The sequence below is a fragment of the Phocoena sinus genome, chromosome 15, assembly GCF_008692025.1.
Source record: "Phocoena sinus isolate mPhoSin1 chromosome 15, mPhoSin1.pri, whole genome shotgun sequence".
Lineage (NCBI taxonomy): Eukaryota > Metazoa > Chordata > Mammalia > Artiodactyla > Phocoenidae > Phocoena > Phocoena sinus.
In genome coordinates this window covers 72,568,180-72,593,838 of record NC_045777.1, presented here as the reverse complement: position 1 = coordinate 72,593,838, position 25,659 = coordinate 72,568,180, and the positions used below count along the sequence as shown (strand labels likewise).

The following is a 25,659-nucleotide window of genomic DNA, read 5'->3' as shown; positions in this document are numbered from 1 at the left end:
ACTCCAAGGTGTTTGGGGTCCATGATTCCTTGGTGTCGTTAAGGCCTGGGGTCCATGGAACAGAGAGGGAAGTGGTAGGAGAGGTGAGGTGATGGGGACCAAATGCCAGAGCAGCGATTGAGTGTAATCCGGGAAGTTGTGGGGCGTTGACTTTGTTGATGTAGGGGACTGATTTTATCTCATTTCTTTGGGGGGTAATCACACTAGCACCTGGGTAGAAAACTGGATGTGAAGGAAAAGGGCTGCAGGTGGGAAGACCAGAAAGGAGGCTGTTTTTTCTTTCTCTCTCTCCTTCCTTCCTTCCTTCCTTCCTTCCTTCCTTCCTTTCTTTCTTTTCTTTCTTTCCTTTCCTTTCCTTTCCTTTCCTTTCTTTGCCATGCTGCACGGCTTGCAGAATCTTAGTTCCCCAGTCAGGGATTGAACCCCGGGCCATGGCAGTGAAAGTGCCAAGTCCTAACCAACCACTGGATGGCCAGGGAATTCCCCAAAAGGAGGCTGTTCTGATGTCCCAGGTCAGTCACCCCTAGACTGACCAGGGGTGGTGGGGATGGAGGGGACCCAGGAGACAGCTCTGGATTTGGCAGTTGAGGGAGGGGCTAGAACCTTGTGGTCTTAGGAGAATGAGCTTTGTAATCAAAAAATGCAGGCAAGAGCCCCAGCCCTGTCCTTTACTAACTGTTATTTAACCATTCCAAGCCTGTTTCCTGATCTGGGCACTTGGGATAATAGCAGTAGCTGTCCTGAGGTTGGAAAGGATTATGGGGGCTACTCAGTGGAGCACCAGGGACTTGGTGGATGCTTGGAACATGGTAGCATTCTTTGGATGAGGGAGGGAGCCAAGGACAGCTTTCTGTGTGCTTTGAGTGACTGGGTGGACGGAGATGCCCTCTTTGATGGAGAGCACTTTGGGGGAAGGCGAGGCCGCCACAGTCTTTGTGGTCAGCGTCAAAGCCCTGGCCTCGCTTACGATAGTTATGGATCCACACGTCTCCGAGTGCATCTTTGGTCTCTGTTCTTGGTGCTCAACTCAGTGCTCAGGCATACAGCAGGTACTGCCCTTGAGGAGCAGGACCTGGCTTGCAGGTATAGATGTGGATATTGCAAGCATGTAGGCGCGGCTGAACCTGGGGAGGTGACAGGGTATAAAAAGAAGAGAGGGCTTCCCTGGTGGCGCAGTGGTTGAGAGTCCGCCTGCCAATGCAGGGTACGCGGGTTCGTGCCCCAGTCCGGGAAGATCCCACGTGCCGTGGAGCGGCTGGGCCCGTGAGCCATGACCGCTAAGCCTGCGCGTCTGGAGCCTGTGCTCCGCAACGGGAGAGGCCACAACAGTGAGAGCCCCGTGTACTGCAAAAAAAAAAAAAAGAGAAACTGGGTGGGGGGGCCCGGAAACCCTGCTGCTGCGGGGATGTGGAAGAAAGGGGGGTGGGCGGTCTGGAAGGAGGCTGGGAAACAACATACAGAGTTTGGAGGGGGAGGCATGGGAGGCAAGAGGCAGGTGGGAGCCAAGGTGGGAAGGATTTCAAGAAGAGAGGGGTCATCAGTGTTGTATATCCTCCGATCATGATCACGGAGGATAAGGCCTGGCAAGTGGTCCATGGATTCAGCATAGAGGAGGTCACTGGGTAACTTGGCAGAAGCAGGTTCAAGGCCTGTTAGAGGCCAAAGACCCATTGCAGGGGTAGAGGACTTGATGTGACATTAAGACGTGGAGATGGGAAGAGGTGAGGCAGGCATTAAGGAGAGGGATGGACCCTCGGGGGGATCAGAACTCCTCTCCCAATAAGGACAAGTTTTGTTTTGACAGTCAGAGCCATCTAAAGATAGGCCAGGAGGTCCCCGGAGGTGGTGAGCACCCTGTCCCTGGAGGTAGACAAGCAGAGCTCTGTGACCCACACTGTCCGGGGACTCTCACACTTAGAGTGGGGAAGGCTGTGCAAAAAAACAAGCCCCATGTCCTTCTCAGCTAGGCTTGGCCGATTCCTTGCATCACAAAAGCCACCTAGAGGGTCACTCTTGCTATTTCTAGTGTCCAGAGAGCCTCCCGCAGGGACACACACACAGAGGTGGTCGTGCACAGATTCACACAGATGCTCCCAAACACAAACTATAAAATCTATCTATATCTCCTGGTGTAAAGGGATCCACAGCTCCTCTCCCCAGGCTATTCCCTTAATTAATTCCCTTACCCCTTCTTTCTGCCATTCCACCGTCACCCCCGTCCCACAGCAGCATCCCTGTGCCGCCTGCCACATCTCCTCCGTCTCTCCGCATCTCTCCCTCCTTCTGTGGCTCTGCCCTTCCCCACCCCCGTCTAGGCCTCTCCAGTCTCCCTCCCTCCTGGGTCCCCCTCCCCGGACTACAACCCCCAGGCGCCCCCAGCCCCGGGCGCTGCGCATGCCCCCTGCTCCCCGCCCCCTCGCGGTTCCCCCCTCCCTCCCTTCCTCCTTACCTCCCTCCTCCCCCCTCCCCCGCGCCTCAGCTCCCGCATCCCTCCATCCAAGCCTGTGCCGCAGCCGCATCGCCACCGCATACCCGGCAGAGCCGAGCCAGGCCCAGGCCCCTGCCCCTGCCCGGCCCTCAGCCCGCCGCCCCTCAGCCCGCCCCCGCCCGCGGGCCCCCCTACAGCGGCCTCGGCGCCCCCCCGCCGGCGCCCCCAGACTCAGGACTCCAGCACCGAGGCAGGAGGCAGGGAGCAGAAGCAGAGGCAGGAGAACGAGGAGGAGGAGGAGGAGGAGGAGGAGCCGTCGCAGGATGAAGGATCGGACTCAGGAGCTGCGGAGTGTGAGCTTGGGGGTGGGGAAAATGGGGGGGCGGGACCCCAGTATTTGGGGAGCGCGTGGGGGTGGAGTGGGGGAGGTGCTGGGACGTGGGGACAGATGATGAGACTGGAGGTTGGTGGCAGGGGCACCCCAATATGTGAAGGCACCTGATGTCTCCAATGAACCTGCATTTTAGGGACAGTGGCTAGAAGGGGTTGGAGGCCATTAAGACACAAGGGGGCAGGAGAGGTCTCAGGGGTCCTGGACACCCTACATTCCCAGGAGGACCCTGGGGTCTAGTCTGGGGATGGAAAAGAGTGAGTGTGGGAGAGAATTGGAGGGTGCTGTCATCCGCTGGGCAGATATGCTGAATTAGAAGGATGTGGGCAGTTCCTGGGCCAGGCTGAGCCCAGCGAGACCCAGATTTGGGGGCTGCTGTGGGGAAGGACACACGTTGGGACTGACTGAGATGCCAGCACCTGGCAGTGAATGAAGCGTGTGTGTGTGTGTGTGTGTGTGTGTGTGTGTGTGTGTGTGTGTTGCTCTCCGTGGGGAGGGGGCACCTCTCAGAGACAAGGAGGGAAGGGGTGGCCTCAGGAGATAGCCAGAGGGCCGGGGCCTGAGATAGGGTGACCCCAGAGGTGGGAGAGGGGGTTGCAGGGGAGACCAGGAGGAGGTTCCATGCACAGGGCCATGGAACTGGGCTGTATGACGGGGATCAGGCTCCACTGAGGAGAACTGGGGCATCCTAAGCGGGCAGGGGCGGGCTGGCGTGGGCCTCTGGTCTGCAGGCCTGAAGAGGCCCAGCTCCAGGAGTCGGGCCAGGCAGTTAGCTGTGTTCGGGTGACGGGGGAGGAGGGTGGCACTGGTGTCTGCAGTGAAGGCTGCCATTTGGAGGGGTTGGGGAGTGGGGGCTTGTTAAGAGTGGCTCCTGGGCCTGGGGGGATGCGGTGGGGTGGAGGGTTGTAGAAATGACCTGGGGCCCCGAGGAGGCAGAGCTGACAGCCTGCTGTGGGGTTATGTTAATAAAGTACTAGACCCAACTGATGTAAGCCTGACACACTTCACCAGGAGCCTATTGGTTATTACCCTGGGGTTGTTATCCCATTTGACAGATGAGGAGATTGAGGTTCAGCAACGGGCAGGAACTTGCCCAAGGTCACCAAGCAAGTGGCTGGGAACATCAGACAGGAATCTGGGTTTCCCGTCTGCAAAGTTGATATGCGTCTCTGCTTTTTTAGCCTTCGAAAGAGAAGTCTCAATACTGGGGGTAAAAAGCTCTGTCTTTGGAGAGCCCCCTGGATTTGGGGGTGGGGAACCTGCTCACAGAAAGACAAGAGGAAGGGGCTTAGAGGCAAGTGACTGTTGTCTCTGGGAGAGGTGGGTTGACAGGTGGGAAGGAAGGAGGAACTGGTGGTTGGGGGAGGGAATTTTGAAGGTTTATTTTTTTAAATTAAACTTTGAGTGAATATACGCTCAGGCATCAGGAAAATGACGGTGATAAAAATAACCAACACTCATGTGCCAGACAGTTCTAAGTGTTTTATACACTCATTTCGCTCCTCACAGCAACCGTAGGAGACTGGTACTAGTATTATCCCATTTTATAGATAGGAAAACCGAGGCCCAGAGAGGTTAAGTAACTTGACCAAAGTCACACAGCTAATTAAAGGCAAGCAGGCAGGCTGACTCCAGTGTTGGTGCTCTTAACTCCCTTTCTGTCCCCGTTTTCATCCAAAGCGGGTTGCCATCCATAATCTCATTAGACCGTCACCTGGTAAGGTAGGGAGACTGGGCGACTACTTCATTTTATAGCGAAGGAAACTGAGGCCCAATGGTTGAAACTTGCCCAAGGTTACACAGCTAGCAAGTGAGTAGTCCGGATTTGAACCCAGATCCACTGCTGCCAAGACTATGCCATGACTCCAAAGTCCCAAGAAATGGAAAGTGGGTCAGGGTGAGGTGGTGGTGGAATTGTGGTGTGATTAGAGAGAGGGGGAGGGAAAAGGCGAAGACAGGGGTGCAGGGAAGGCAGGGGATGGGAGTTCTCATCTGACTGGATCAGGGACCCCCTGCCCAGAGGGGAGGAATCCTGTCTGCTGGGGCTGCTGGGGGCAGCAGATGGGGGAGGTGGGAGGTGGGGTGGAGGGGCAGAGGGGGCTGAGTGAATGCTGATGGCTCTGGTGTTAGTCATGGCTTAGGGAAACTGGAGATTTGGGAGGGCATGTGTGGGGCGGAAAAAAAGCTTCCAGATACAGGGAGTATGGGGGTCTCCCTGCCAGAGTTGAGAATGAGGAGGCTGGGAGGCAGGAGAGACTAGGCAGGGTGTGGGAGGCCTGGGAAAGGGGTCTCTGAGAAGCTGAGAGGGATGGAAAGGCAGTGATAGGCGGGGATATCAGCCCAGGGGGCCTGATTGTCTTTTTTCAACAGTACTTTGAGTTCCCGAGGGGTTCTCACATCTGTTCATCACATAGCTGTCAAGGGCACAGATTTGGGAGTCAGACTGTCTGGGTTCAAATCCTAGCTTTCCTACTTCCTGTGTGACCTTGGGTAAGTCGCTTAACCTCTCTGGTCCTCACTTTCTTCATGTGTGAATTGGGAGTAATAACGGGACCTGCTTCAGACGGCTGTCCTGAGGATTGAAATTATGCTGGAAGCGCCTAGAAGGAGGCCTCGTGCTCAGCATTGCTCCATGAGTGTTTGTTATTCCACAGCTGACTCATTTATTTCTCTTGAGTCTCACATCAGCCCCCTGAGATGGGCAAGATGGGACCCCTAATTTATTGGAGTAAATTGAGGGCCACAGCGGTAACCTGACTTGCCCAAGGTCATACAGCTGTTAATGGTGGAGCCAGCGTTGAACCAGGGTTTTCTGTTTCCAGTTCACCAGGCACCTTTGGTCAGCAACTGGGAGGCACTGGGCTGGAGTGGAGGCTGCGACGGGGAGTCAGTTGACTGGATGGGTGTACCAGGGTCCAAGAAATGGGTCCATGGATGGGGCTGAAGAGGAGAGCAAGGGAGCAAGTGAGGTGGAGAGGAAGGTTGCGGGGAGAGAGAAGCCACAAGGGGATGCGTTGTGGGCCGGAGCCTGAGAGGCAGCTGTGGAGTGGGAAGGCGGGGGTGGGGGTGGATGGGGGACTGGGAAGTGGGTGGGGGGAGACCTGAGGTGAGGGAGGCTGGAATTTGAGGGCGGCTGTTCTAGGAAAAGTCATGCACCCTGAGGGCAGGGACTGGGTCCCAGGTGTAGCCCTCAGGTATGGGATAGGCACAATAGGCGCTTTAGAAATGCAGACCTGAAGCAGAAGGAAAGGGTGGCCTCATGTTGGAGGAGAGCGGGCACGGACCAGGAGAACCCTGGGTGATGGGTTGGTATCCCCCAGCTGCGTGGGGCTTGTTTCTGCCATTCAGACACATCACGTTCCCCCTGCTTGAGGGCCTTTGCACTTGCTGGTGCCTCTGAATGCTGTTCTCTCTGCCTGGACACTGTTCCCTCTGCCTTGAATTCTGTGTGCTCCAGATTGCGGTGCAGTTAACTCCTCAGGCCTTAGCTCAGATGTCAAGGCCCTCCCGAAAGGCCCTCCCTGATGCCCATTTCTCTCTATCACACCTCCTGCTTTATCTCCCTCTTGCTAAGTAGCACCATCTGAAATTGTCTTGTTCATTTTCCATTGTCTGTCTCCCTGCCCTGGAATGTCAGCTCCTTGGAGGCAGGACCCCTTCCTGTCTTGTTCACCATTGTATTCTCCGCAGCACCCAGAAGAGAACTGGACACTGATCAGAGATATTTGTCAGATGACTGAAGGGCTCAGTGGGGCAGAGGGAGGGTGAGGAAGGGAGTCGGTCGGGGAAGGCAGGGAGGGCGGAGGAGAGAGGTTGGGATGGGAGGACTGGGCTGGATGCTGGGAGTGCGCAGAGGCCTGGGTCAGGGAGACAGATGGACAGAAGCAGGGGGTGCAGTGGAGAGAGGCTGCTGCCTCTAGATCAAAGGATGTTCATGCCCCTGAGAAGCAGGCGTCAGCACGTGTGTGTTGTGTGCGTGGGCATGCATATGTATTTAAACATACACACACACACACACACACATATACGCTGTGACTTTTTTTTTTTTTTGGCCGCACCATGTGGCATGCTGGGATCTTAGTTCCCCTACCAGGGATCAAACCCGCAGACCCTGCATTGGAAGCATGGATTCCCAACCACTGGACTGCCAGGGAAGTCCCCACTCTGACTTTTCTATCACCCAATTCCAGTCTCTTTCCACCTCTGTTTTAGTCACCCTCTCGTTTGTCTCTGTTGACTTCCTGGCTCACGTTGTCCCACTCCCTCCATCCACGCATCTGTCTATGTTGTCTCCCCGCCACTGACACTCCTATGAAGACCTCCGGTGTCTCTGATGGGGAAGGACTGAAGCTAGAGGCTTGGATCTGATGCACCCTGTCCTCAAGGCAGTTCCAGGAGGTGCTCAGGGCCTCCACGGTCTCCCATTTCATCCTCCTGAGCGCTTGAGGAGCTGGCAATCCGTAAAGAGCAGCGTGCCTGGGTTCCAATCCAGTGCCATTGTGTCAGCACCCCATCAGCTGTATGATCATAGGCAAATTACTTAATCTCTCTCTGCCTCATCCATCAGATGGGAATAAGAAGAGTATCTACTTCATGGAGTGAGTGGCTGTAAGGATTAAACGAGAAATGCAAAGCACTTGTAACAGAGCCCAACGCATGGTAATTGCTACCTACTTGTTGGGTATATGATTCTTACTTTCTTCATTTTGCACAGGAGGAAACTGAGGCTTGAATTGTCCATATAGTGGATGGGAGCACATTTGGTCATCTTTTCTGAGGTAGTCTCATTTGCCCTCAGCCTGTTTTCTTTTAGTCTGGCCAGCTTCTTCCAGAAATGGAGGCCGTGCTCATTATGAAACACACACCTCAGAGCAGGGAGGGCCCACGCATTTCACAGATAAGCCGGGGCCCAGAGAGGGTCTGAGAGTCACACAGCAAGTCAAATGGAGGCTACAACAGCTGGCTTGCTGTCTGGGCTCTTCCTTACAGCCTGGCACGTCTTACTGGTTTTCTGTCCCAGCCACAGGAGTTCAGTGGTACTGAGGACACAGCAGAGCAGACTCTTTAGGGGCCAGGAAGGAATAGAGAGACAGAAGGGAAAGAGCCTGAGATTTAGCACCAGGACAATTCAGGTCCCACCTCTGGCCTTATTTCCTGTGAAGCCTTAGGCAGGGTCAGACAACCTCTCTGAGGCGGTTTCCTCATCTGTAACATGGGGGAGGCAGTGGGTAACAGCCAAGCCTCCCTGAGCACTTATTCTCTCAGGCAGCATCAGGCATTTTTACTGCCTCGTCTCACTGGCTCCTTCTGCCCACCATTTAGGGAGGACTTTCTCGCCATTCAGCAAATGCAGAGACTGAAACTTAGAGGGAAGAAGGCGTGTGGCCTTCCAGCTGCTGACCTGGGCAAGCTCGTTAGCCTCTCTGTGACTCAGTTTCCCTATCTATAAAAGGCAGCTATTGTAAGAATGAAATGGATAAATAAACACAGTATGCTTTAGAACAGTGCCCCGCACGTTATCAAATGCTGTGTAAATGTTTTCCACAATTATAGTTATGTTGACCAATGGTCCTTACAGAGTTTTAATGAAGATTAAATGAGATAACAAGAATGCAAGACCTAGGCCAAAGGTGCTATCACACGCTAGTATTTTGCTAGGTTTTTGGGGCGCAGAGCCTCGCCCAGATTGTGCCTTGTCAGGAGGGGACCTGAGAAGGGAAATCTCTGGTGGCAGAGTGGCCAGTAGGAGGCAGCCTGGTCTCAAGCCTCAGAAGGGACTATGGGAGGGACTTCCCTGGTGGTCCAGTGGTTAAGACTCCACGCTCCCAATGCAGGGGACACAGGTTTGTCCCTGGTCGGGGAACTAAGATCCCGCATGCTGCACAGGGAGGCCAAAGAGAAAAAAAAAAAAAAAGAAAGAAAGAAAGAAAGGAGGGGCTATGGGAGGAGGCATGTCTTAGATGTCTCTGATTTCCTGGCCCCTTTCAGCCTGGGTGCCCTTGAGCAAGTCCTTTTCCTCTTCCCCCTCAGACCTCCTGTTCCCCTCATCTTGAAATGGGGACAGCTTTTCTCGAGGGCTATGGTAGTGAGGATCAGAAGAGATTATAGACGTAAAGGTGTCTGTCAACTGGAGAGGACTTTAGCTGTCAGCTGTCTGTAATTATTACACCAACTAAGTCATCCTTGGGCACTCTACCTTTCCTCCTCTCTCAAGGGCAAGTAAACAGGCAGCCAGGGACACACCAGGGCAGAATCAGGGATCTGGCCCTGGGAACCAAAGGAGAGAGGGAGAGAAATGAGAATTGAGGAAGTCTAAAGTCAGCCTGGGGAGGGGAAAGAGAGAGCAGGAAAGTTCCCAGATACCTGGGCCAGCAAGAGGCCTCATGACCTGTGGGCAGCCAAGCTGAGGGCCAAGTGCTTGAAGGCAGAGAAGGGACAGAGGCGGCGGTGGCGGTGTGGGTGGGTAAATCCCTTGTGTGTCTCTGAGCCCTGGGGGGTGGAGGGCTGAGCAGCTGCAGCTTGGCTCTAGGGGAAGGGGAATCTCGTGAGGCAACTGGCTTTTTGAGGATAGAACATCATGGGAGGCCGGTGGGTCCTCAGAGATGAGCCGAGCATCCCAGAGCCTCATGGAGCCAAGGTCTATTGGTGTGGTTCTGGGTCAGGTGGAAGCTTGAGAAGCCAGAAGTCCCATCAGGGTCGCCAAGCCCCACCTGGTACCACCCCTCCTTCTGGGGGCAGCTCAAATGGAGGCTAGAACAGCTGGCTTCCTGTCTGGGCTCTTCCTTGCAGCCTGGCATGTCTTACTGGTGGGCAGAGAAAGAAGAGCCTCCCTTTCCTGGGAGATATTTGGAGCTTAAATGGAAGTGCTGAAAGTATTCCCCAACATGGCGAGGGGAGGATCCCTGGGGACCATCTGAGCCGGGCTTGGGTGGGAAGCTGGGGTACCGTCGAGAGGGTCCAGCTGGACGTCTCTGTGCTCACGGTTCCTCGGGGTGCTGTCGGACCTCTCTGATTCCAAGTTCACTTGGCTGTCTAGATCACATCTAGGTCCCATCTGGCCCAGTCTAGGTTCGATCTGAGCTGTCTGCCATCAGTCTGCGCGGAGTCTGGTTCGGTCTGAGCTGTCTGGTTTCTGTCAGGTCCTGTCTGCGATCTGCTTGGACCCTGTCGAGGCCCTGTGCAAGCTCTTCTCTTTAGATCCCAAATGGCAATACCCCCCGCTAGACGCTGTGTGGATCCCATCTTGATTTCATTCAGGCTCTGGTCATGAGATTCTGTCTGAGTTTTGGCTCGGTTTTTTCTGGAAATCAGGGTGAACTGTTTTGTTTGTTTGTTTGTTTGTTTGCGGTACGCGGGCCTCTCACCGCTGTGGCCTCTCCCGTTGCGGAGCACAGGCTCCGGACGCGCAGGCTCAGCAGCCATGGCTCACGGGCCCAGCCGCTCCGCAGCATGTGGGATCTTCCCGGACCGGGGCACGAACCTGCGTCCCCTGCATCGGCAGGAGGACCCTCAACCACTGCGCCACCAGGGAAGCCCAGGGTGAACTGTTTTAAGTTTCCGTGGAGGCTGATTAGGGCCCCAGATGTAATTAAGCTTGATGGGCTCAGCTTTTGCCCTCAGACTTCTGTCCCGAGCAGAGTCTTGAGACTGGAGTTTGGAGCACTGGGGAGCCCTTCCTAACCCCCTTTCCTCCTTCCCAGCTCTGAGTGACTGTGCAGACCGTATGCTCAGAGAGGCTGGGAGAAGAGCCCCAGAGGGCCCTCCCGAATGTCCCTGGGGGCAGAGGGACCGCTGCACGTCTGTGTGTCCACATGTGTCGGCAGGCAGCTTTGCTGTGGGTCTGTGTGGGTGTCAGTGGGCCTATTTCTGTGTGCCTTGTGTGTCAGCCCTTCTGTCTATGTCACTGGCCTGTCTGGTGGCGGCAGTGGCAGTGTGGGTGGGCAAATCCCTGGTGTCTCTGAGCCCTGGGGGTGGAGGGCTAGCAGCTGCAGGTTGCAACCGGGAAATCCAAGCAAGTGAGAGTAGGTGGGTGTGAAGTTGGAAGAGGCTGGATGAAAGCAAGTGAATGCACGGAGGAGAGTGGGGGGAGGGGAAGAGAGTGGATGGGAGGAGGGAGGTCGGGGTGCTGACTGTGTCTCTCATCCAGCTCTCCCCTGGCCGACTGCTTGCTTAACTCGGCGCCTGCCGCTGGCAGTGAAGTGACCTTGCATAGGGGACTAGGGGACGTGGCTGGTCGCGTTGGAGGCTGGAGGGGAAGAGAAGGGAGCAAATTGAAGCCTGGCAGGAGCGGCTGGGGGGATGGTGGAGGGGGGGTCAGGCTCCTGGGACGCTATTCCAGACCCCTTCTCGCAGCCCAGAGCCAATTACCGCAAGGCTGACATTTAGCTGGTTGTTACAATATGGAAATACTTCCATACTGGTTGGTTAAAGCATCTGTCCAGCGTGCCACTCGCCTCCAGGGTGACTGCACTCACAGGACCACGTCTACCCTTGAAACGGTGCCTTTGGCTAATTCCCTCCAAGGTGTCCTTTGGGCTGTCAGGTACCCGGCCTCCGGGACTCTGTGCCACAAGACACCCAGGATTCGTTGTGACTGCTTGGTGCCCCAGCCCCCTGCATGTGACCCTTCCCAGGACCCCCGCTCTGAGCCCAGAGCTGGGAGCATCGGGACTGCGCACAGACTGCCTTTCTTTGCCTCCCAGGCGAAAGACAGCGATGATGAGGAGGAGGTGGTCCATGTGGACCGGGACCACTTCATGGATGAGTTCTTTGAACAGGTAACAGAACCTAGCCCCCAGCCAACAACTTCCTTCTCCCCGGCCCCCGGCCCCCACCCTGCTCTCTCTCCTCCATCCCCTTGGCCTTTTACCAACCCCTCTGGGTCTGGCCCGTTTCCCTGAACCCTGACTGAGCCCCCTGAATCCCTTTGTCTGGCCCGACGACTTGGCTGGGTATAGCCGATTTGCTGCCCCAGGTGGAAGAGATCCGGGGCTGCATTGAGAAGCTGTCAGAGGATGTGGAACAAGTGAAAAAACAGCATAGTGCCATCCTGGCCGCCCCCAACCCGGATGAGAGTAAGTGCTGCTGCCGGGTGGCTGGGGGCTGCGGGCAGGAGTCTGGGGTCCCACCCAGACATCTCACCCGCCCCTCACCTCCCCTCAGAGACCAAACAGGAGCTGGAGGACCTCACTGCAGACATCAAGAAGACGGCCAACAAGGTTCGATCCAAGTTGAAAGGTAAGGAATGCCATCCCCTGCCTAAGGAGGAAAAAAACTCTGCCCTCCATTGGACTAAACAGGCCTCTCTATGAGGAGTGTCTACAGACTTCCAGGAGCCAGATTCCTAAACACTGAGAAAGCATAAAACCCGAGATTTCCCAACTTGCTCCAGATGCCTTGGAGAAAGATATAGACATGACAGGGAAATGACAGAGAGGAGGCTTTCTGTCCAAATTGCATCTGAGCTCTGCTGGTTCCATCAGCAGGAAGGTCCACCAGGAAAATACAGTCTTCCAGGTGGGTTTAATTTCACGAAGGCCTCATTTCTCCAGAACAGTTGCTGGACATAGCGCTAAGCACCCAGTAGGTGGGCTCGGCAAATGCTTCTGAATTGGTATCCTTAGCGCAGGACAGATTGGACTGTGTGGCTGACATCAGGGGCTGGCAAACTTTCAGGAGGGACTTGCCAAATGCTCATGTATTCACTCTAATTTAAGGACTTGGGTGCTGGTAATAACCACCTTCCCCCAAATCACTGTGGGTTGGGAACCTCCTTGTCTGCTGGTGCCAGGGGAATAGCAGTGTTACCATGATGCTAATTTGTATGCTTATGATAATTCAGCATCAGAAAACATTTGCCGAGCACGTTGAGGCACATTGCTGGGCTTTGGGGGAAAGGAGTCATGTCAGATGCCTGGCCCTGAGCACAATGACCTTGGTCCGGAGAGATGAGGACAGGGACTCCGTGCCCTCCTGGACTCAACAGAAGGCCATATGTGAGCCTCCAGTGTTGATCTGTAAGCCCTTTGCACTCAGGAGAGCGTGCTAGAAAGCAAAATGATCCAAACTGGGAGCACACTGACTGCAAATCCAGACAGAGGGAGCCCACTTCCATCACCAGCTCATTCTGGACAAGTACCCTACCCTCAGTTCCTCATCAGTACAGTAAGAACTACTAAAGCAATTTCAAAGCTAGATGTTTTTGTTGTTGCTGTTTGTTTTTGTTTTTTGGTAGCAAAATCTTTTTTTCCCAAGTGAAATCTTACCCCAAATGCCAATACATACAACACATAAAAGTCAAGCTGTTCTGGCTGACCTGGGGTTGGGAGACCCAGAGCCCTACCTGCCTAGCCTCCTCATCACCCCCAGCAACAGACCCCTCTGAGGTTCCTTCTCAGAAGCAGGGTTCCGTGGGACACAAGTTTAAAAATCCCTGGGCTCAGCAATTTCTTTGAGCCCATTGAGCTCTGACATTAACACTCTTTATAAGACCATGAGGAGGGCTGTATGGCTTAGGAGTTCAGGAATAGACCAAGAAAGAAGCTAGGAAAAGTGGCAGTGGCTCAGAGGAGCTGACCCTCCAGAGCTCCAGAAAAAGAGAGATCATCTTCTCCATCTTTCTCAAGCTCTGTGGCGGCATGAGCTCCGGCATTGTGTGTGACCTTGAATGAGTTGTTTTCTCTATTTCAACCTCAGTTTCTAGTCTGAAACCTGGGCTGAACTCCCAGGATTACTGTAAGAAGTCAATAAGACCCTGTAAAGGATCCCTTCCTCCTGGGCTTGGCCCCAGCCCCAAGTCTGACAACAGGGTCCCAGTCTGAGCCAGAGATTCCAACATTCCTGGGTGTGTGTTTCTGGACTTTTCCCATAACAGCTGGGCCAGAGCTGTCGCTCAGTCCCTGTCCCGCCATCGCTGGCGGGGGAGCGTTGGGGTGCCATCCAGCACCGTGCCTCCACCGCTGCCAGGAACGGAGAAGCAATGTTCTCGGGAGTGGCCCGGAGACTCTTCCAGGTCTGAGAGGGCCTGGTGATTCATCCCTGCTGCATTTTCCTAGCACAGTAGCTCTTACCCTCAAGCTCTTTTTTAGAAAATCTAAGTAAGTGTGGGGAGTGCATGATCTAGAAGCAGTAATCCCAGTTAATCTGTGTGCTTTTCCAGAACATCCTTTAGAAGTGGGGATTCCTGGGACAGGGATCACTTTGTAAGACGGGGGGAGCTATTTTCTCTGTTGGAACATCCATCGACTTACCCTAGAATTTTCCAAGGAAAGGGCAGCCACTAGAACCTGACCCACTTGAAAGTGCTTGCCCTCCACCAGATAAATCCCAGGGTGGGTTCCTGACCCTTTTCTGAGGCTGCAAAAAGCAGAGAGTTCTCCCGCCCCCCATACAGGGGATGTGGACTGAGGGGCTGGGCAGGAGTTACAGCTGTGGGACTTTCCAAGACGCAATCCTTCCACCAGAACAAATAGCGCCCTTCTGTCTGGTGACCGACTGACCCTCAATATCCCCTCCTACCTGGTTTCCAGGCCCCCTCAAACATTGGTCCCTTTACCCGCTGGCCTCCTGCCTCCCCACCCTAGACTCTTTACTGTCTGCCCTCGCCTGGGTATGACATCCGTTCACGGGCCTGGGGGGCCTGCCTCGGGGTGTCCACCCTTCATATGTCCCAGACCCCCGCCCCACATGCGCCGGGTCTCTCGCCCTCCCGTCACTGCGTCCTCTCGCCCTCCCGTCACTGCGTCCTTTCTCCCGCAGCGATCGAGCAAAGCATTGAACAGGAGGAGGGGCTGAATCGTTCCTCTGCGGACCTGCGCATCCGCAAGACCCAGGTAGGAGGCAGCGGTCAGGCACGGTCAGGGTCGGGGCCGGGACCAAACCGCACTGGACCGGACAGGGGAGGGGCCCAGGCTGGAGACCTGCCTGTTGGGCGTGGGCGGGCCAGAGCAGGCACTAGCGTGGGGCGTGGCCAAGGGGGAGCCTGGGCAGGGGCGGGGCTTGGGGCGGGACTACAGCGGAGGTCGGAACCCGGCTACATCTCAGTGCCCTAGCCCGGCCTTGGCTGGCTTGGGCGTAGGATGGGGGTGCTGGGGTATGGGACTGCACACTTGCGAGGGCTTGGGATCGTGGCATGAGCTGAAGAAGGGGCCGTAGGCTAACTCAGCCCCTCCCGCCTACTCCATCCCTCCACGGTCTCTGCTCCCTGCCTCCTGATGTGTCTGTACCCCCCACCACAGCACTCCACACTCTCCCGGAAGTTCGTGGAGGTAATGACTGAATATAACGCGACCCAGTCCAAGTACCGCGACCGCTGCAAGGACCGGATCCAGAGGCAGCTGGAGATCAGTGCGTGTGACATCTCTCCCCCGCAAACTCCCCAGACCTGTCCCATACTCCTTCCAGGCCCTTCCCCTCCGTGGAGGGGACTCGTGGCCTGAGGCCGGATGGGAGGGTGGACTCCCGAGTCCCTGCCACATCCCACCACCTTAGGTGTCCAGGCTGGCCCAGTCGCTGAGCAGCGAGTCGTTTCTCCCCACAGCTGGAAGGACCACGACCAACGAAGAACTGGAAGACATGCTGGAGAGTGGGAAGTTGGCCATCTTCACTGACGATGTAAGCCCCGCGTGGGGGTGGGGTCTGTTTTTGGAAAGCATTCGCCTTTCCTTCCCAAGCGTAGGCTGAACTCAAGGTCCTAAGTCCGCCGTGAAATAACAAGCATCGGAAAGTCTGAACCTGGAACTGGGGAATTCCATGGGGGCAGAGCAGGAAGTACCCTCATAAAAATGGCAAACAGTAAGGTGCCAGGCCCCGTTCTAAGCACATTTACCTACTAAACTCATTTAATCCTCACCACAAGCCTCTGAGGGAGTCGTGTTTCACAGATGAGGTAACCTGATCCAGAAAGGTTAAATGACTTGCCGAGGTCACACAGCTACCGGCAGAGCAAGGATCTGAACCCGCAGTCAGGACTCTTCAGTGCTAAGTGCTAAGATACACTTCTCCCTAGTGATGCGGCTCATTTCACCAAGTGACTAATTTGCCTACGTTTTGAAGGTTTTCTAAAAAATCAGTTTTAGTTTTGCTGAAGTTTGGCACACTGCCCTGCGCTTGTCATCTTATATGTGAAAGAGATGGGCTTTCCCCAACTGTAGTTCTTCTTTCTCTTTCTTGACTTTCACCCTGGCTGACAGGTTCTATCTCCCTTTCAGCTTCTGGTGGCAGAATGACTCTGGTTTAGGTTTCTAGACCAGCGTTAAAGTACGTTCAATGACCGTCTAGCAGTTTTCAGCAAATTGCTATTTAGAGAATTGATCTTTGTTAAATTAGCTTTGAGCAAATTGATAATGGGCCAGTTAGCCCGGAGCCCTCCCAAACAGCTCTGCCCAGGCTGTCAGTCTGTCTGAGAGTGGAGGGAAACCTGGTGAGGGGTTCTAAGGGGATAGAGCTGATCCCTGCCAGTTAACCCACCATCATTACGATGCAGGGTGGTCGGTACCTTGCCTGAGGGCTGAACAAGATGCAGACAGGCCCTAAGGTAGTAGTTAACTTCTAGGGTCGGCAAAGGCTTCCTGGGGGAGGTGGCATTGAGTTGTGTGCCTTAAGAGACAGGGAGCATTTGGACACGGGGAGATGGGCAAAGGACATTCCAGAAAAAGGGGACAGACTGAACAAAAACAGAGAGAGTGGACCACTTGCCAAAGAGCCATTGGATGATTTGGGCTCTTAGGATTTGGGGAGATGAGGACAGAAAGGGAGATGGGGCCTTGACTGCTAAGGTAAAGGTGTGTAGCCTGTGGGTGGTGGGGAGCCTTGGAGGGCTTTAGAGCAGAAGAGTGTCTGGATGTGGTCTAAACAGTGAGTGGTTTGGAAGGTGAGTGGTCTGGCTTCCGTGGGGAGGAGATATATCTGACTATGGGTTAGAGTCTCTCCCACTGACTCTTGAGGGCTGCAGAGCATTTCCTTATTATTTCTCCCCCGGCCCATATCATGGGGGCTCCAGGGCACACTGCCTTCTCATCTGGGCCTCCTTTTCTGCTTCCACTCTCTGCTGTGTCCCCTTCCATTATCCTGTCTGCCTTTGACCAGATGGTGGCCCCCAATCCTGACAGGGGTCCAGGACCCCTGTCTCCCTTCCCAGGGCCTCCCTGGTGTGTGTGATAGAGACAGCCCTGGGCTGAGATGGCGGGCTCAGGGCAAGTTTTCCTTCTTGTAATTTAATAGATGTCTCTTTAGTGCTTCCTGTGTGCCAGGTACTATTCTAATTGATACACACATAGTCATTCACTTAGTCTTCGCACAACCTTGTGAGGTGTGAAGTATCTGCATTTTCTAGGTGGGGAAACTGAGGCCTGAAGAGGTTAAACAATTTGCCCATGGTTACAGCTAGTAAACGCCAGCCAGGTTCGAACCCAGACGCTCTGGCTGCAGAATCCAAGCTCTTCCGGGAGTGAAGGGTGGTCTGCAGCTCTCCTCCCTCTTCCCCCCTGCCCCTCCCCTTTCACCCTAGATCAAAATGGACTCACAGATGACAAAGCAGGCGCTGAATGAAATCGAGACAAGGCACAACGAGATCATCAAACTGGAAACCAGCATCCGTGAGCTGCACGACATGTTTGTGGACATGGCCATGCTTGTGGAGAGCCAGGTACTGCCTCTGCCACAGCCCTCGGGGAACCTCACCCGGGTCCCCGGGATCCCCTCTTCCAGCCCAGCTCCCACCCCATCCTATGCATGTATCGTCTGCAGGGCGAAATGATTGACCGCATTGAGTACAACGTGGAACATTCCGTGGACTACGTGGAGCGAGCCGTGTCTGACACCAAGAAAGCTGTGAAATATCAGAGCAAGGCCCGGAGGGTGAGCCGGGGCAGGCGGGCCTGTGGAGCAGGTGGGCTGGAGCCGAGCGGGCGGGGCTGGGCTCAGGCCAGGGCTGAGGTGAGTGATGAAATCCCACAAGAGGCCTTATCTCTGGTTCTGACCTCTTCCTTTTTCTGTTTTCTCTCCCCTCTTCTTTTTCCTCACACCCTCCTCCCCATCTGTCTGTCGGTTTGTCTGTCTCTTTACCTCTCTGTCTCTCTGTCTCCTCCCTCCCTATCGCCCTTCCTGCCTGCAGAAGAAAATCATGATCATCATTTGCTGTGTGGTGCTGGGGGTGGTCTTGGCGTCATCCATTGGGGGGACGCTGGGCTTGTAGGCCCCCCACCCCTGTCCGTCCCAGACCCTTCCCCACCACATCGGGAGCAATACCCCCACCACCCCTTCACTCCATCCCCTGCTCCAGGCTCACCCTCAAGACAGACCCGGGCAGCACCTGCAACCTTTACCGCCTGTCAGACCCTGGAGTCCCTGGACCTCCCCCCGCCATGGACCACCCCCCGACCCCGCACGTAGATAGCAGCAGGCGTGATTACACGTGCACACCAACATGCATGCCGCCGGCACATGCTCGAGACGTGTGGACTCCCCAGCGTGTGTGTGTACGTGTGTAGATGTGTGTAGAAGCACCAAATCGCCCTTTCTGTCCCCCACCTCAAGTCTGTGTGTCGTCTGAGCTTTCCCCCTTCCCCTGGGTTGTTGTGTAGACTGTGGCTGGGTGTGGCACAGCAGCCATCAAGCCCCACTCTTCTGTATTCTGTGAATAGGGGTGTGTGTGTGTGTCTGTGTGTGTGTGGCGCCACAGATCCGTGGACACACAGTTTGCCTACATGGAATTTTGTGTTTGAGTGTTTAAATCCAATGTAACAGCACCTCCTCCACTGACACCCCCCCTCCCCCATGTCTGCTACAGATGGGGCAGGTTGTGAGTGTACAGAGGCTCACACCAACATTCCCAGAGGATCCAGGCACAATGCACACACAGGCCGTGGCAGACACCCCAGCGTGATGTTGAGCAAACCCTCCTGGCTTAGTCACCCCGGGACTGATGTGTCCTGGGGAACACGTGTGTGTGTGTGTGGAGTTCAGTCGAGGCGAGTGGAAGAATACACGTGTCAATAACCTAGCTTGGCCTGTATATCCATGTGCATTTCCCCCAATAGGTGATGTGAGGGACTTGTTTGTGTGTGTGTGTGTGTGTGTGTGTCTAGGATGTGCCTGAAGTGTCAGTAGGTCTTCTCCTGAGACAGAGCCCTCCACATTTTGCACTGGACATCTGTTTTGGGTGGGCACAGAAATCTATATTTCTACGCTATCTAGAGTACGCCTGCGCGAGTGTGTGTGTGTGTGTGTGTGTGTGTGTGTGTAGAGGATTTCTACGTAGTGTGTTTCTACCCCCCTGTGTATTATACACACACGTTTACCTTCAAGGACCTGTGCCCCATCCAGGTTTGTCTGTCCAGATTATTTGCCCCCTCCCTTTCTCCGCAGAGCTGCTGGCCGCTATCTGGTGTGGCCACACACTGCTACATCAACATCATGCAACTGCAGCTTCCTGCCCTGTGTGGTTGGACCCCCTGTGCATACATGCCCACGTGCTTATCTTTCTCGGTCAGATAGGCCTGTACATGTGGAAGCCGGGACACCTCAGTGTGCTCCCACCCGGCCCGGCAGATGAGGCCACACCCAGGCACACACGTGCACACAGGAGCCGGCTGGCACGGTGCCTGTTCAGGCGGGCACTCGTTTGCACATGAATGCCTCCCGGAAGGGCTATAGATGTGAAACATTACTGATCCCGGGAATGTCAAGGGCTGCCCCAGGCTCTCAGAAATAACCTTCTTGAGCACTAACCTCAGAACTGAGAGGCCAGCAATGGTTCCCACCGCCCCACCTGATTGTCTGGCCTTTGCCTCAGGAACCTTGGATTTAGGGAACTGTTTATTTCCGACGTACTGGAGTGGGCTAAGTCCTGGGGCCCATGCCCTGGACACATCTCCTGCTGAAATGTCACCAATATCTGTTCCCCTGCAGGCTGAGACTGAGGGTGGGACACGGGCCTGAGTTTCTGATGGTGAGGAAGAGGCCAGCTCCCCCCTTGTTGCGTAGACAACACATGTATGAGTGGGTTTGTGCGTTGGGTGGCAGGTGGGAGGTATGTGGGCAAAGGACAGTGTTAGAAGCCTCCCACTCCACTGGCACAGGAACGCGGACCCACATATACAGGATTGAACACACAAGTACAGGAATGCGCCCTGCCTTGGGGTCCGACATCCGTGTGCACAGGGTGGAGGACTTTGGTGCGTGTGCAGATCGTTTGCTGGAGTCCCTCTTTACGTGAAGCGTGTATGTGTGAGAGAGGCAGTGCACATGTGACCTTCTGGGACATAGTACCCCACTCCCACCCCAGCTCAGATAGCCAACCTCTTCCCTACCTGGCTGGGCCCTGCCTGTGTGCGGCCTATATATATATATATATATAGATAGATAGATAGATAGATATAGATATAGATATCTATATATATATCTATATGTAAACCCCAAGGTGGGCTGTCTGTTCCCACAGTGCCCTTTGTCAGGACGGGAAGTTTGCCCCGGTATCTGACTTCAGCCCTCCTGTTCCCACTCAGGCTTCTTTGGGGACGTCAGAGCAGGCCCCAGCACCCCCCACCCCAGCCTTTTTCCTTCCTGCGGTCCAGCCAGGATACCCTTTCATACCAGGTGTTTCTGGAATTCCCACAGCCTTGGGGCCACAAGGAGAAGGGTGGAGCCATGGCTGGAGTGATGCAACTGCCTCACTGACTGGTATTAGGCCCGTAGCTGCCCATCTCTGGGCCTCAGATGGACCAGAGCATCCCTGAGGGTCTGTTCTGCCCCAGCTTCTCTAAGTCCCACACATCACATGATGTGTTGCTTGTTGGCTGCTGTGTCTGTATGTGTCCTGGAATGTTGTCTGGGGGCTGGTGTCTTTTGCATGTTCTCAGACAAGTGTGTGCTGCCCGCCCGCCAAGCACCTACAACCATCAAGCCCCTGTGTGCCCGTGGGTGGTCCCGGACCTGGCCAGGGCTCGCTGCTTCCCCTCCCCCTTTCTCCCTCCCCCTGCCTCTCACAAAGCACACTGCGTGTCCGTCCCATGTGCCTGTGGGTTGATGCACGCTCTTGCCACGCCTCGAGCGTGCGTACATGATGTGTTCTATGCATTCACCCTGCCCCATTCCCAGCCTGCCCCGCAGAGGACAAGATGGGTGGCCCCCGGCTCTCTCCTCCCCCACCCCGCCTGCTGTGCAGCCGTGTGCGTTGGCGTTTCTGTGTCGCTGGCGTGTCACGTGATATAGCCGTGTTTGCTGACATGAGCCCCTGCCCCTTCTGTTTCTCTGTTGGTTTCTAGAGCTCTTTCCCTCTCCTCCCCAGAGGGAACAGGACTCCTGGGGCCTGGCTGGGGGCCCAGAGCCAGGCCACCCTCTCCTGTTAGCCCTCAGAGTCCCATTTCTCTCTATTGGTGACCAAGTTGCAAATGGATAAAACACAGGAAAATTCTGCCCCCCTCCCAGCCCTGCATGTCCTGTCCCCAGAGCCCCTCACCCCCACCCCGGGCCGGGTCGGGCCCCGTGGGACGGGAGAAATAGCAACCAATCCAACAGCGGGCGTGCTGTGTGCTCCCTTCCTTCTGTCCCCACACGGGACGGGCGCCGTGGGGAGTGGGAGACATGGGGAAGGCGGGTGTGGGAGCCGGACAGGTGGATGGACACGGGCTCGGAGAAGGAGCTTTAATTCAGGGCTTGGACTGGTACAGCATTACTGGGGCATCCTCGGGCAGAGATCAAACAGTGCTGCAGGAACTGATTTGGGTAGAGGGGTGGCAAGAGGTGAAAATACACAGATTTCCTGAGCCTTCGTTGAAGAGAATTAAAAGATAAATGTCCAAGGGTAATAAATGTTTTAAAATAATGGGACTATGAACCCCAAGGAGGGACAAAGGTGGTGGGAGGAGCCAGAAAGCATCTTCACTCTGAACCCGGGTCTGAGGATCACACCTGGATATCCGAGGTCCAGCACGAGGCCCTGTGGAACTTCTACCCACTTCCTGCTTGAAAAGCCAGAAATGGATGGGACCGTGGAGAACGTCAGGGGAATCAGACCCTCGCCAACCAGCCGTCAGGCCTGGGTTGAGAGTGAAGACACACTTGCTCCAAAACCCTGCCCTAGAACTGAGGGGTATTAGGACACAGGCTCGAGGCTCATGAATTACAATGTGGAGAGCTCTAGGACAGCCAGTCTGGCACCAGACCCCTCCTCCTCCGGCTCTAGAATGTAGCCCTCCCTCCCCACCAGGGTCTGAGGGCTCTGGACCTGGATGGCTGTGCCACGCTGGCCTCCAGGCCCAGCTCCACCATCACTGGGCTGAGCCCTCCACGGCCTGCACCCAGCGGATGGTGCGGGTCCTGCTCTCCTCCCAGGAGAACAGGGGCTCATAGCCAAAATGGCGCCGAGCCTTGTCGGTGCTGACGGTGAAGGTGGTGTTGGCCATAGCCAGCGTGTAGGGGTTGAGCAGGGGCGCATAGAGCAGCAGCGGCCGCAGCAGCCACTGCAGCAGGACATTGAGGGCAGCCAGAAACAACAGCAGCCAGTAGGGCAACAGTGGGCGGGTGCCCACCAGCCGGAGTCCACAGGGGCCCAGGAACTCCATGTTGAAGTCCTCATAGCTCTTGTAGGGTGAGTTGTCATAGCAGAAGTACACCTGGCCACCCATGAGTGCAGCTCGGTGCTCTAGCTCCCGGGCCACCAGCACGTGCATCCAGGCCACGTTACCTGTGGGTAGCAGGGGAGAGGGGGTGCCGAGGAGAGAACCGGGGGCGGATATGTCCTTGAATGCCCTTGCAACCATGTAGATACTGCTCTATTCTGGGCCAGGGCATGGACAAGCCACCCCGTCCTTGGGCCCATGTAGATGCTGCCCACATAACTACGGCCCTGCTGAAGGCTGCTTTCTTCCAGGCCCCTGTAGCCATTTACTCTCCCAGGCCAGCCTATATGGATGCTACTCCTTCTTCTGTTAGTCCCGGGTAGATGCTCCCCCTCTCCTCTCCTGGGAAGATGCTGCTCACAAAACTGCAACCCTTTCCTCAGCCTATGACACGGTATCGATCTCAGCCTTCCCAACTGGCATGGACACTGTTTTGTCTGTGGCCCCTGCAGACGATGCCCACATATCATAGTCTGCTCTGGCCCATGTATAGACCATCCTTTTTTAGCCAGAGTATAGAACACCCCCTTGCCCCAGTACCATGTGGGTCCTGCCCTGTTTTTTTAGCCTCCCCCAACGCCTAGCCCGGGCCTCACCCACGTAGACCCGGCCATGCTCCACAGAGGCTGGAATGGCCCGGAAGAGCCGACCCCCCAGGCGCAGGCCCTGGTGGTAGAAGTCCCTCATGATCTGGTGGCCTTCGCCGTAGATACCGGTGGGACGCAGGGCACATGTCACGAGGGGCAACCCCCCAAGGACCTGGGGGCAAAAGGCAGGCACTTCTAAGACCTAGGACCCGGTGGTTTGCCCTCTGCCCTGATCTCCTCAAGCTGGAGATGGAAGGAATCCAGGGCAGGATGCAAAGGAGCCCACAGTAAGAAATGAACAAACAAAAAACCAGGGCCTGCCCTGGTGGTCCAGTGGTTAAGACTCTGCCCTCCCACCACAGGGGGCTGGGGTTCGATTCCCTGGTGGGGGAACTAAGATCCCGCATGCCGTGCAGTGTGGCCAAAAGAGGAAAAAAAAAGAGGAGCCCACAGGCCCTGGCTCTGCCTCTGCCTGGCAGCCCTTTCCGCCCCCGTCTCCTACATCTCATCTTCTCCAGTCTCACCTTCCTCCCATTGGCTTCCAGGACGAGCTGCTCAGCTAGGGCCTTGCTGCAAGGATAGGGGTGTCTGTGTACTGCTTCGTATGGGGTATTCTCATTGCCCCTAGTCGGGGGAGAGGGAAGATTCTTAATGCTGAGGGGAGATGGGGCCCTTGAAGTATTGGGGGAAGCTCAGCTCACCTGTAAAAGGGCTGGCCTTTGATGTTGGGACCCACAACTTCCATGCTGCTTGTGTAGACCAGGAAGCGTGTTCCAGTCTGCACACAAGCCTCAATCACATTCCGCGTGCCTGGGGGAAGGCGAGAGTGTATCCAAGCTGAAGCTTCCTCCCCCTCTGCGTCTTTCCCCTCCCCATCCCAAAGCTGGATGAGGACACGTGCCTTCTTTCCCCAGGCCCAGGGAGAACCACAGCAGGTCAGTGAGGGCCGGCCTGCCATGACAGGGGCAGAAGTGTCCACAGGACAGATTGTCACAGGAGAATCACAGAGGTCAAGGTCAAAGAGTGGGGCAGGAAACAAGCAACCAAGATCAGGCCATGTGCCAGGGGGTATTGAGGACATTGTCAGAACAGGTAGGGAGCATCTCACCCTGCACGTTGACCTCATGAATGGTCTCAGGACTGGTTTTCCCAAACACGTCCACCAGCCCAGCTGTGTGGATGACCACGTGGGCTCCGGCCACAGCTGCTGCCACCTCGTGGGCCTGGGTCACGTCCCCCTGGATGGCAGTCACCTGCACGGGCCCTGGGAGTGGGTAGGGGCAGCCAGAGGCAATGTCAGAGCTGAGGCCGTCAGCCAGCTGCTGGGTTCGGCCCACACCCTTGGGAGCCACACTTTCCCAGTGTGACTCATTCATCCTATCCATTCGCACTGGAGAACATAACAGGCATCATCTTTTCCACAAGGAAGGGAGTCCACACCCTCCCCCGCCCCCACCCCCACCCCCACCCCGTCCCCACCAGTCACCTGTCTTCAGCTCCTCCAGCCAGGGACCCAGGTGTAGGTCAAAGATGCGCAGCTCACGGAGCTGGGGTTCCTGCTGCAGCAGCATGCGGACCACATGTTCCCCCAGGAAGCCACAGCCACCTGTGACCAGGTACACCAGCTTCTGGGCTTGTGCAGAGTCTGCCATGCCTGGCTGGGGAAAGAGACACTGGCGCGCCTGGGTTGTCAGTCACCAACTGCCCCAGCGCCAGCGGCCCCGTGACTCCTAGGAGGGGCCCCTGGCTGAGTGGCCTGGAGCAGTGACCCAGAGGCCAGAGCTGTTTCTGGAGGCTGTAGCTGTCGGTGCAGTGGCCAGGCTACCTGCCCTCTGACCCTGCCGGCTGCAGTTACTGAGATAAGGGGGAGGGCTTGGCCTGCAGGAAGGGGTCAGGGTTTGAGGTGGAGGGAGAGGTTCTGGGACAGAAAACGAAGGGTGGTTGGCAGGGAGCTGGGGAGGCAGAGTAGAGGAAGGCGAAGAGAGCTGGGATTGGGGGAAGAGACCCCCGGGCCCTGGCATCACCACTGCCTACCTGCAGCCACGGTCCCAGGCCGCCCAAACCGGCCACCGGAGGCTGTCTTCTACAGGCTCCTGGGCCAGCGACACACGGTCCCCTTCCGCTTGCTCCTCCTCCCTCCCGGCCCATTCCAGCAACATAGACCAGCCCAGCCTCCACCTCTCCGCCCCCCACACTCTTGCCACAGGGCACCCTCTGGTGGCCGCTCCGGGCTGCACTGGCATCTGGTTCCAGCAACACTTGGGCAAGAGGGGTGGGGGAGCCAGAGCCTGCCGGGTGGGTGCTGAGTAGGGTTTTCAGCCACAGAATGGAGCAGGCAGGGTGACCTCACTCCCAGTGCATGATATCAGCCTTTCCCTCTTGCTGGATTTCCCAGGAGGCCAGAAGCCCAGCAGCAGCTGTAGTTCTGGGAAGGGAAGGGAGGCCTGACCTTGGCCCCACTCTGGCTGGCCTTGGCGGGGGATTTCTGGATGGCTCTTGCAGCCTGTCTGCTGGCCCAAAGTGATGGTGGCTGTCTGCAGGTCTGGGATCTTGCCCAAAAGCCCCTCTACCCACCCCAAACGTCAGGCCACCTATTTCCCTGTCTTCACCTGCCCCACCCCCTGTCCTCAACCC

The 25,659-nt window shown here is 56.0% G+C and overlaps 3 protein-coding genes across 10 annotated transcripts; 2 read left to right on the top strand and 1 right to left on the bottom strand.

Annotated features, from left to right (window-relative positions):
• Positions 1-2,751: 2,751 nt before the first annotated feature.
• Positions 2,752-14,869, top strand: LOC116740490 (syntaxin-1B-like). Its single transcript, XM_032606131.1, has 5 exons — positions 2,752-2,781; positions 11,522-11,596; positions 11,794-11,893; positions 11,982-12,056; positions 14,577-14,869. Exons 1-5 carry the CDS (start codon positions 2,752-2,754, stop codon positions 14,867-14,869), a joined length of 573 nt encoding a protein of 190 aa, XP_032462022.1.
• On the top strand, positions 14,834-21,337 carry STX1B (syntaxin 1B). 4 transcript variants are annotated; one of them, XM_032605334.1, is made up of 5 exons: positions 14,834-15,085; positions 15,358-15,431; positions 17,326-17,463; positions 17,565-17,753; positions 18,100-21,337. In XM_032605334.1, exons 2-5 carry the CDS (start codon positions 15,393-15,395, stop codon positions 18,211-18,213), a joined length of 480 nt encoding a protein of 159 aa, XP_032461225.1. In that variant the 5' UTR covers positions 14,834-15,085; positions 15,358-15,392; the 3' UTR covers positions 18,214-21,337. The 4 variants fall into 4 exon arrangements, with proteins under 4 accessions (XP_032461225.1, XP_032461221.1, XP_032461223.1 ...); XM_032605330.1 differs by having other exon boundaries at positions 14,838-15,164; XM_032605332.1 differs by having other exon boundaries at positions 14,841-15,164; positions 17,565-17,675.
• A 110-nt stretch (positions 21,338-21,447) lies between these two features.
• HSD3B7 (hydroxy-delta-5-steroid dehydrogenase, 3 beta- and steroid delta-isomerase 7) lies at positions 21,448-25,238 on the bottom strand. Of its 5 annotated transcripts, none has more exons than XM_032605327.1 (7): positions 25,060-25,238; positions 24,512-24,698; positions 24,134-24,289; positions 23,727-23,835; positions 23,550-23,595; positions 23,035-23,197; positions 21,448-22,503 (listed from the first exon to the last, which is right to left on the bottom strand). In XM_032605327.1, the coding sequence occupies exons 1-7, from the start codon at positions 25,171-25,173 to the stop codon at positions 22,088-22,090; spliced, it is 1,191 nt and encodes a 396-aa protein (XP_032461218.1). In that variant the 5' UTR covers positions 25,174-25,238; the 3' UTR covers positions 21,448-22,087. The 5 variants fall into 5 exon arrangements, with proteins under 5 accessions (XP_032461218.1, XP_032461219.1, XP_032461216.1 ...); XM_032605328.1 differs by having other exon boundaries at positions 24,512-24,683; positions 25,060-25,237; XM_032605325.1 differs by having other exon boundaries at positions 23,550-23,649; positions 25,060-25,234.
• Positions 25,239-25,659: the final 421 nt, after the last annotated feature.

Excerpts from the sequence above, each read along its gene's own strand:
- LOC116740490 (XM_032606131.1), top strand. The coding sequence starts at position 2,752 with ATGAAGGATCGGACTCAGGAGCTGCGGAGT. Across the intron at positions 11,597-11,793 it reads TGGATGAGTTCTTTGAACAG|GTGGAAGAGATCCGGGGCTG; the intron begins GTAACAGAACCT and ends TTGCTGCCCCAG. Across the intron at positions 12,057-14,576 it reads GGTTCGATCCAAGTTGAAAG|CGATCGAGCAAAGCATTGAA; the intron begins GTAAGGAATGCC and ends TTTCTCCCGCAG.
- STX1B (XM_032605330.1), top strand. The coding sequence starts at position 15,032 with ATGTGTCTGTACCCCCCACCACAGCACTCCACACTCTCCCGGAAGTTC. Across the intron at positions 15,432-17,325 it reads TGGCCATCTTCACTGACGAT|ATCAAAATGGACTCACAGAT; the intron begins GTAAGCCCCGCG and ends CTTTCACCCTAG. Across the intron at positions 17,754-18,099 it reads GGGCTCAGGCCAGGGCTGAG|GCTCACCCTCAAGACAGACC; the intron begins GTGAGTGATGAA and ends CCCCTGCTCCAG.
- HSD3B7 (XM_032605325.1), bottom strand. The coding sequence starts at position 25,173 with ATGGGCCGGGAGGGAGGAGGAGCAAGCGGAAGGGGACCGTGTGTCGCT. Across the intron at positions 24,699-25,059 it reads GCCTGGGACCGTGGCTGCAG|TGTCTCTTTCCCCAGCCAGG; the intron begins GTAGGCAGTGGT and ends CAGGCGCGCCAG. Across the intron at positions 23,650-23,726 it reads AAAGGCCAGCCCTTTTACAG|GGGCAATGAGAATACCCCAT; the intron begins GTGAGCTGAGCT and ends TCCCCCGACTAG.